The 10,070-nt window shown below is 36.0% G+C and overlaps 2 protein-coding genes across 3 annotated transcripts in view; both read right to left on the reverse strand.

Annotated features, from left to right (window-relative positions):
- The window catches only part of LOC110739396 (zinc finger CCCH domain-containing protein 37-like), a 43,433-nt gene extending 37,540 nt beyond the window's left edge, over window positions 1–5,893 (reverse strand). Inside the window, exons 1-2 of one of the 2 annotated variants that reach the window (XM_021919856.1) lie at window positions 5,412–5,893; window positions 788–1,032 (exon numbers count right to left, since the gene is read on the reverse strand). In XM_021919856.1, coding sequence (XP_021775548.1) covers window positions 788–1,032; window positions 5,412–5,772 — 606 coding nt within the window. In that variant the 5' untranslated portion in view covers window positions 5,773–5,893. The remainder of the gene's footprint in view (window positions 1–787; window positions 1,033–5,411) is intronic. The other variant, XM_021919857.1, reaches the window with a different exon arrangement.
- A 2,334-nt stretch (window positions 5,894–8,227) lies between these two features.
- LOC110739423 lies at window positions 8,228–9,769 on the reverse strand. The gene is made up of 2 exons (XM_021919883.1): window positions 8,835–9,769; window positions 8,228–8,756 (listed from the first exon to the last, which is right to left on the reverse strand). Exons 1-2 carry the CDS (start codon window positions 9,767–9,769, stop codon window positions 8,228–8,230), a joined length of 1,464 nt encoding a protein of 487 aa, XP_021775575.1.
- Window positions 9,770–10,070: the final 301 nt, after the last annotated feature.

Raw genomic sequence — 10,070 nt, forward strand, 5'->3', positions numbered from 1 at the left:
TCCAACTCAAAACTTCTAGATTAAGCAACATAAGAATTTCCTATCTAGTCAGACAAAAGGTTTTACGGAAAAAAATGGATTAGCAACTATTATGATATAATTCGAAATTATAGCATCACAAATAGGTTTGCATATAGCTTTTTCATATGCTTTTTTAAAAAAAAAAAAAAAAGTTTCCTTTGTTTTCTATTAGAGTACCCAATTGATTAGTTGTATTTCAATCTTTCAAGGAAAGAAAGTAACAGTGTTCTTAAATATGCCCCTCCACTAATTGATACTCGTAGTTTAGAGAATGAAAGGAGGAATAATTGTGAAATGTAAGAGAATCATATTGCTAGAACACTGAATTTTTATCAATGCTCCAAGTAGTGTTGGGTAACAAATGTAACATTTTGCAACCAGCAAAGCACAGCTTGAATCGAGAAGGATAAGCTCACTAGAGAAGAAAAAAAAAAAAAAAGAAGAAGAAGAAGAAAAAGAAGAAAGTATAGGACTGTGTTATAGTTACAAAATATATAATTTAGCAAATATAATGTAACATATCCAGTCTTTGACTGGCTGACACAATTCTAAATGTTGGGAGTAAAGGAGATTGCTACACAAATTATAGTTGAATAGTTCTGAATAATAAGCATAAAGTTACCACCCTCTTATTTTATTTTCTAAAATTATTTAGCCAGGCTGATACTACAATGCTAATACCCATTATATAAATATAAATATAATAAGCGTATTAAATTATAATAAACAGTAGAAATAATATACTTGATAAGTATCAAAGATTCACCTCTTTCCAATCAGGAATTCCACCTGCAGGAACCCAGATAGGGTGATCAAACTTGCAATTATCTCCAAACTTACAGATTCTAGTAAGCATATAGTACGAGCAGTCCTTTTCTCCAGGTCTTTGTGGATAAATTGGTAAATTGCTTGCACTCTCCAATCTAGGGCGCTTGGCCAAAAAATCAGAAGTAAACCAAGCCTCATTTTGCCCAATCATATGGGCACCCAGAACAGGATGATCGTAGAGAGCTTTAGTAGATAATATGAGTATAAACAAAAAAACCACAATATGTGTGTTACTATATAACTTCAAATAGCTTTAAAGTAAGAACTAATCAGATAGAAAAAAAAGATAGAATTGTATTATAAGAAAAGTTTAAATATATACAAGAAAAAGGCATATATTACAGAATATAGGAGAGATGGAGAAAGAGAGATTGTCCGCTATGTCAGAGTAAGAATATTTTATTTATTATTATATTATATACCACCTATTCTCTAATAATTGTCCTACATAGCATTTTTTTGGTCTTCAAACATTTAGCATCTTACCTTAAATGGAAGATCCATCTCACTTAATTCATGCAACCCATGATAAGGGCCCCAACACTATCTCACTCTCTTCCTTTATACCTCACACAATGTGGAACCATCCATCTTAATATGCATGCCCAATGCTAAGAGGACAATAACTTGAGGACAAAGGGAATATAAAGAAATGGCAAGGAACCAATATACATGCCAAAGGAGCAGAATCCTCACAAATAGAATAACCATTGACACCACCCAATAGACATTCAGCATCTCTATAATCCAAGAGACCCCATGAAAGACGTTTAGTGCATATACCATAGAAAAGCTAGTTTGGCACCATTTCAAAATTCAAACTATAAATTATAAGGGTAGAATGATTTTTAAAATCCTGCTATTTATATCCAAATGAATGAGATGTATTTCCTCCAACCTACAACTCGCACATTACGAAGTATAGGTTTGAGATAAATCGAACATGCCTTTGTGTCTTACACAACGATGACAAAATGAATGTAAAAAAGAGTGGTTTTTAATGATCTCCTCGTGAAACATAATCTATATCATAAAGGATTATTCCTTACAGTTCTCCCTACAACCCTTATTGTAGCTAAGTGGGGAGAAATTTAACCATAAAAAAGCTCTAACTCTAGCTAGAAATTATCTGCAAAAGCTCTAATCTAAGGTGGAAATCATCCTTTGAAAATTTTCAACACACTTCATCTGTAGCACTACATATTGTAAGGGACATCAACAGATAACATAACAAGAAACTCCAGATGCAATCTTAAGAGACAGCTCAAGATAATTTCTAGCTAGAGTTAGAGACTGCAAGATCAAGCTAAAACATTCATCAGTGGACAAATTTACAATAACTCAAACATGTGACATTACCATTTGCAATAGTATTAAACCAACTTCATTAAAGATTATCTTTGTTTTCATGTCACACCTCCCATCAAAACAAATATATTTTAGCATTACAGTTTAAAGACCTAACCTATGTTACATGGACTCAGTTAGGAGAGTCGGGTATGGGTACGGATCCGAGTGTCTGGTAAGGCATTTTCTATAAATAAGACACGGGAACTTTGTCCTGATTTCGAACACAGTTACGAGTACGAGATATGTAAATATAAAATAAAAAAAAATTAGATACTTCGTTAAAAAATAATAGTAATAAACTAATAGTTATCATTTAATATGAGTTAACAAAATAAAATGGAGTAAAAGAGGAATAAAGTTGTTGACTAGATTTAAGTCCACTCACATAATGAATCAAAAACCTAGCCACCACTAGCATAAATAAATAAATAATATAATAAAAATAAAAAACTTTTAAAGTGACTTACGAGTGGCTATGTGAACAAGAGAGGGGAGAGATAAAAAACTAAGATACTTTTATCACATGCACATGAGAAAAAAAGAGAGAAAAACTTAGAAATGTCGGGAAGAAGCCATTGAAAGTTGCAAAGCTTTGAACTTAATTCTCTCTTTTTTCTTCAATGTCATGTCCGAGTGTAAAAAGTTGGTTCGGACCCTGATTTCATACCCGTGCAGGGTAAGGTCGACAGAGATATGGAGGGGGAAATGTCGATTCCATGTAACAAAGGACCTAACCACCATCCACCAAAAGCCTAGAAACTTTTGCAAACTCACTAAGTAATTTTTAGATTTCTTCTCAACTCATATCTAAGAGAGGCATTAATATGGTCAATCTGCCAAATAATAGCTTGAGGAAAAACTTATAAGCAATGTCACACCCACATCAAACTTTCTGCCATTTTTGTGGCAATACAGCACAACCCCTACAATGACATGGAATAAGCACCTGGTTCACCAATGTCATCAGATTATACCATATTTAATCCGAGCAATGATACAACAGGGAGACAATATCTGCATTTTCATTAATTCCCACCAAGCATCTTCAACATTACGATCATTTAGCCCCTTTTTCCCCTCCTTTAAATCCCTTCAAGCATCTTCAACGTGAGATCTGCTAACACATCTACCAAAGATTCTATCTCTGGTGGTTGCCGACAAAGATCATCTTCTTCCATTCAATTCTATGAATTCCATAAGTGCTTTCATACTTACTCCACCTATCCACATCTTAAACCTTACACTGAATATCCACATTAAGATTTCTATCCCATACATCCATCTCTGACATATGTATGTGCTTCACTCAACAATCAACCCATGGTCCCATGCTAGACTAATAGTCATCCAAAAGATTTTTCCTACAATCATAAAGCTGAGCTACAGTCACACCATATTCCACTTGCAACTCTTGATTTGAGCCACCCACACTTATCGTGATTGATATATTGGTAAATATCTCTATTCTTGTGTAGAACCGAATCAAGTACTTATAGAGCTAACTGATGGGAATTCCTTACAGTTGCACTGTATACATCTTCATTTGACTCACTCTAGACATTAAATTGGCACTCCATGTAATTAGTTTCACATTAAATAAGTATAAACCTCAAGATTCTAACGTATACCCCTATCTCTCTAATTTATCACTAAGCCTAGAAGTCTAAAAACACAATATTACCTGCAAGCAACAAACACTGTAATATCTCACCTTGAATATAACCATCTATTAATGTTACATAGAGAAAATGACAATTGGCAGAAACATAGCCATGGCTCAATCCTCTTTATATAATTTTTCATAGCAAATTTTGTTCTCCAATTCTAACTATATAATTAAATTATCATTTCATGAAGTTATCCCCCAAGGCCCCAAAATAGACATTGTTACGGCATTCTTCACATTAGGTTTTGACCAAAGTGTGTACCTGTATAATGAATAGGTACCTTAGCCCATTTAACATAACCTAACACCTAGTGTTATTCAGCCATAAATCTGATGTGAGCCAAAGAGGAGACAGCAACTTTCCACTCATCCAATCTATTACGGCCCCATATATAACTCATAGATGGAAGGTTTTATAACACCACAAGACAACCACGGATGTAAAAATACAAACTTAGCATAAAATACCAACCACGGGAAATAAGACGCCCATTCTTATTCTTTTGCAACAAACATTCTAAGCGATTACTTGTTTAATCAGTTTATTACGGAACTTGGTTTTGGGTCCATTTGATTTAGGGATCAGGCAACCATTTTTTTTCTTTTTCCACTTGAAATATGGTTCATATCTTAGCATTAAAGTTCAGATTTCAAACATATAAAGTAAATCTTCCCAATCTAGATGAAGGGAAACCTTGACGAACCTATATTTAAGTAGAGAATAATTGTAGTCATTGTACACACTTAACAATCACAAAAAAGAAACTGCAATCCTTTAAATAACATATCATTCCACACCTAAAAGGTTCATAGAAAGAACTAGTGACCACACTAACCAGCAAGAAAAACACAACTCCCAAAGAGAATGTCTATACTAAATTACTTACTCCATATGATCTAAGTTATTTCAGCATTTATTTTCAAATTATGACAATTTTTACTTTATAATGTTACATAAAACAAAATAATTCATGGTCAATGTATTCAGGAGACTGTGTAAAGTCAGCTGGAGCAAGTAAATAACTTGAGACGGGGGCTAACACAAGTGAACCATTTACTAATAAATACATTATACCAATTGTACCAAAGAGATAAAAGCAGCGAAAACCTAAACTAAACCTTCTACCCAACAACGTTCCCAACATAGTTAAATCACCATCAAAGCTCCAATAAGCAATAAGATTGACAAACCTATGAATTACTGCATACATAAAATGTTCAACATCAATCCAGTAATTACATATACACATACACATTAAAAAAAAGGGGCGTTCCAGCTACTTCCAGCTACTTCAAGACTAAAATTATGACGAATTATCAAGGTATTCAAAAAAGCGCATTCATCGTTTCAAGTTTTCAACCTAAGCAATAGCTTCACAAACACAAAAAACATTAATACAAGTAAATTTCAAAGCTAATTATTGTCGAAGTTCAATTTCCGCAATTGTAATTGCAGTTGCCATTGCCATTGAATGTGGTACAACTTCAAAGCCCTAAACAATGCTCAAAATTGAAGACAAGATCTAAAGAAGATATGATTGCTAACCTTTAGAAGGGCGCTTACTGAGAGTAGAAGAAGCGTCGAAAGAAGGCCACAAAGAGGTGGAAGTAGCAGTAGGAACGTACATTCTGGAAGCAGCAGAGGTGAGTCCAAGGTTGTCAATGGAGGAGAGAGAGTGGCGGTCAGAGGAGGAGTAGCGAAGAGGATGAGAATCGGAAGGAGTAGTTCGATAGAAAGAGGAAGGAGGGTCACAGGAGAGAGAGTGAGGGTCGAAGAGGTAGCGAGAAGAGGTTCGAAGGGAAGATGGTTGTTGTTGTTCTGGATGGTATGCATCAATGGCGGATCTTGAAGAGGAATTGTAGATGCTGGAGGATTGTTTTTGGTGGCCGTAGAGTTGATTCGCCATTGTTGAATGCTTGATTTTCAGGGACTCACTACTCAAATTGAAATTAGAATTGGAAATTGAAATTTAGGTGGCTACTGGCCTACTGCTACATACACATTACACTCTCTAAGATGGGTGAAAACTTAACTGCGCAAATACGGGACTAATTATATACTACGTCCGTCCGTTAATAGTTATTTTCAATTTTTGCCATTTTTGTCCGCTCGGGGTTATGTGCAACTTTCCATTTTGTTTCTATTTTTAGTATAAAAGAAAAGGGAAAAATTACAATTTTACCCTTAATTATAATTGTTTTATTTTTTAATCAACACCATTATAATATCCTAATCTAATTTAACCTAAACTAATCAGATTCACCTAATCTAATTGTTCCCTCCTTTTATCTTCCAATTCCCCTCCTCTCTCTTCATTTACACAACTTCCCAACTACCCAAATTAATTGCTGATGATTCGTGCTCCCTATATGTTCTGGAGAGTTCATAAGATGAACCCTAGTTCATCTTCTAGGTTATTCTCTCTCCTCTGTTCTTCCGATTTTCTCTATTTTTCACTCCAGATCTACTCTCCTCTTCTTCTTTCTTTCTCAATCAGAGTCCCTCCATAAAAATGTTGAACTTAGATCCTCTTAAGGATGCATATATGGCTACGGATGACAAGGGAGAGGAGAATTTGATCCTAAATTTCATGCACTGCTTCGAGGTTGGATCTTCTTTTCCTCGTGAATTTTACGAGTCTAGTGAGACGGGTCCGTACTGTACTCTGTACACTTACAGAGCCCTTGGTCAAGTCCTCAAAAGCCTCGACGAGGAAGAAAAAGCGAAGAAGGAGGAGGGTGTTGGTGAGTCCCGTCGTAAATCGCTTGATTTCTCTAAGATGGCTGTAGATCTGGTTGCTGAGCAAGGTGAGGGCAGTGATGTTGTGCCCACTAAGCCTAGATCTAAGAGGAAAAGGCCACCCCCAAGAGTTAAGGCTACTAGGAAGGCCGCGCGTGTTGCTCTGAGAAGGATGCGTGGCCTCCCTGACCATGAGTTGATTGTGCTGTCTTCTGATGAGGAGCCTGATAAGGAACCTCCAGCCAAGAAACCAGAAGTGCCCTCTTGTTCTGTTCCTGTTGTGACGTGCTATGTGAGGCGGATGAACCCTACAGTTCAACCCTCTGAGTAGATGCACTCGTAACGCTTCCTAACCCTAACTTGTTTAATTTTTGTTATTGAGTCTTATTTTTAAGTTGATTGTGTATGCTTGTGACATGAATTGTTTATGGTGGTTATGTTATGCACATATACTCTGTGGTTATATTTGATTATGTTGTGGTGGCGTTGTTGTGTTGTGATGTTGTATGTGGTGTTGGTGATTTTGTCCTGTTAATGTTGGATATTTTGATGGACATGGTGTTGCTGATTATGTCCTGTTAATGTTGGATATTTTGATGGATATGGTTTTGGTGCTTTTGTCCTGTTACTGTTGGATATTTTGATGGATATGGGTTTGGTGCTTCTGTCCTGTTTATGTTGGATATTACGATGGATATGGATTGGGTGCTTCTGTCCTGTTTATGTTGGATATTATGTTGGATATGGTTTTGGTGCTTTCTGTCCTTTTTATGTTGGATATTATGTTGTACATGGTTTTGGTGCTTCTGTCCTTTGATTGTTGGATATTATGTTGGATTTTGGTGAGGACTGGGATTTCTTTCTGGTTTGGTTGCCTTCTATGTTAGATACATTGTTTTGGGGTGTTTGATGGTTTGTTGATGCATTTTATGAGTTGGCTAATGATGCATTTTATGAGTTGGATAATGATTGGTTGATGTTGTAATCATGGCATATGGCATATGGGAATTTGGTTGTTGAATGATGATCCTTTTTTATGGTTTCTTGATTTGGGTGTTTGGGTTGTTGTGTGAAAAATGTTCTCAATGATCATAGTGTAGAGAACATTTTGTAATGGAGTTCCCTTGACATACCCCTTTTTGTTATTATTGAACAATCCCCATTTGCTCTACATTATTTGTGTTGTAATTGAATCCAAATGATGAAGGGACTCCTATGAAATACTATTTGAACAAAGGTATAGCTCCACCAATCACTATATTGTGATTGATGTTGAGGTAACCATGTTTGAAAGGTTGTGTGTACAAATAAAATGATCTCCTGATGGATTCATGTGATTGAGTACTTCCATTAACTTGAAAATATGGCTACAAAAAGCCTGTTACAAATGCACTAGAACTAAACCACCACTGCCTTTCATGTGTATTTCAATAATCTACCATACAAAATACACCTAACCACCTATTGATTGGTACCCAAAAATAACTAAACAAAAGTGAAATTTAACATATCATTCTTCACTCCTAAGTGGTTATGTGTGGCAGTGTGTGGTTGTTTGTTGTGTGTCTTTGTAATTAGTCTACATCTACCTCCATGTCTTCTGTTTCTGCTTCATGATTTCCCTAGGGTGCTGGCCTGAACATTGTGTTCAGGTATTCCACAGCTTCCACCACTATACTCCTTTCTACTTCAATCTGATTTGGGAGAATGCCTAAATTCTCCAGCTTTTTCTTGTTCATATGTGGGATTTTGTACTTGTTCCCTCCTTCTGCCTTTAGAATCTTGATCATGCATCTTTGTAATGTCACCCAAATGTACTTGTTTACTTCTGTTTTGAAATTGTTATAAGACTCAATGACCTTTTTAACAAGTTCATCTACATTCTTTGGAAAAGATTGATATTGCAAAGATTGAATAGATCTAAACAGACCTAAGTCTAACACATTCAAATCTGGTGATTGTGCTGGTTGGAACACAAACTCAATGTTAAATCCATTTGCTTGTGTTGCTTTAATGAAATCTTCATCTCTTGGTATTTGATGTGGCCTTGCATTATCCCATTGCATCACCACATTTTTGGGCAAACTTGCTGGCCATTTTGACACTATTGCTGGTATGACTTTATTAAGTAGCATGTCCCTTATTGCATCTCTGTTGACATTTTGAAGTGCTTTTATGACCAATAAGCCAGCTGGTCTGTTTTTGCTTGACTTCTTTGCCCTTTCTTACTGTGTGAATGGGAATATCCCATATTTCCCATCATGTAGGAGTTCCCCATGTGTCCCATAAAGAGGCTTCCCTATAATGGCCATGAACATAGCTTTTAATTTGAACCTCCTTGATTGTTGAGCCATATAGGGATCTTCCTCACTTGGTAGCAGATAAAATCTTCTTTTATCTGGGTTTAGATAAAACCATTTCTCATCAATGTGGATGGAATACTTCATATCATCAAATGTGGGGTTCTCATTCCCTTGGATTGGGTTTATGTGAGACAAAACCCACTTCATTCTTGCCACCTTGTGATCTGATGTTAGTGCTGGCTTGCTGCTTGCTGTGTGTATTTTGATTCTCCCCTTTTTATTCAAATAATGAAGAGTAACATGTGAAATGTTGAGTGCTGCAGCATATGATCTTTCTGTCTGTCTTAAGTGTAGTGGGACTGACTGTAGGAATTTATCAGAAAATTCCATTGGCTTTGGACCTGTCCTGCCTATCTTTTTGGACCTGACATCAATCAAATTCCCTTCTGCCATCTGCCTTTTTATTTCATTGAAAAGTCTTGTGATTGTTGATTTATGAACCTTGAACTTGATTGATAATTCTACCTTGTAACCTCTTGGTAGGTTACCATCTTGCATTTTCAATAGCATTGCATCCACAATCTCTCTCTTTTGATGCATGTTAAGCTGTTTTCTGTTTGGTTGGTGAGTCCCTTCTTCAAACAATGATGCTTGTGTTTCATCTTGCTGAGTTTGATTGTTGTTGTTAATGGTTGTGTCTTCTATTTCTGCCTCTTCTTGCATGTTCTCATTGTCTGAGCTGTATGCTTCAAAATCTGCATCTTGCATCTGCTCTTCATAGTCGTAGTACATTTCTGCAATTTCTTCCTCTGAAATTAAGTGTTCAATGTCGAAAAAAGGGTCTTCATCTATTGCTGCCATGTCTTTTGTTTCTTTTGTTCACTTGTAGATTGCTGTAGATGGTGAAGGGGGGTGGGCTGATGAAGGTTTATGATGAGATGATGTTGCCCTCAAGCTGATGCCTTGATGATTTGATGATTAACTTCAGTTTAGCACTAATTTTAGATTAGGAGTAATTTCTTGGGTTGTTTATGGGCTAAACGTATGTAATTAGTGCTAACTTTTGGTGAAATTCAGCTAGCTTTTGAACAAACATTGTTATGTAATTATTGAGAAGCATTCAATGCTTTATGAATGATGGAGGCTGCTATTTATAAGCCTC

The sequence above is a fragment of the Chenopodium quinoa genome, unplaced genomic scaffold (genome assembly GCF_001683475.1).
Source record: "Chenopodium quinoa cultivar QQ74 unplaced genomic scaffold, ASM168347v1, whole genome shotgun sequence".
In the NCBI taxonomy this organism is placed as follows: Eukaryota; Viridiplantae; Streptophyta; class Magnoliopsida; order Caryophyllales; family Amaranthaceae; genus Chenopodium; species Chenopodium quinoa.

Coding starts and splice junctions, on each gene's coding strand:
- LOC110739423 (XM_021919883.1), bottom strand. CDS start 9,769: ATGGCAGCAATAGATGAAGACCCTTTTTTCGACATTGAACACTTAATT. Junction 8,757..8,834: donor GGGATATTCCCATTCACACA/GTAAGAAAGGGC, acceptor AAATGTCAACAG/AGATGCAATAAGGGACATGC.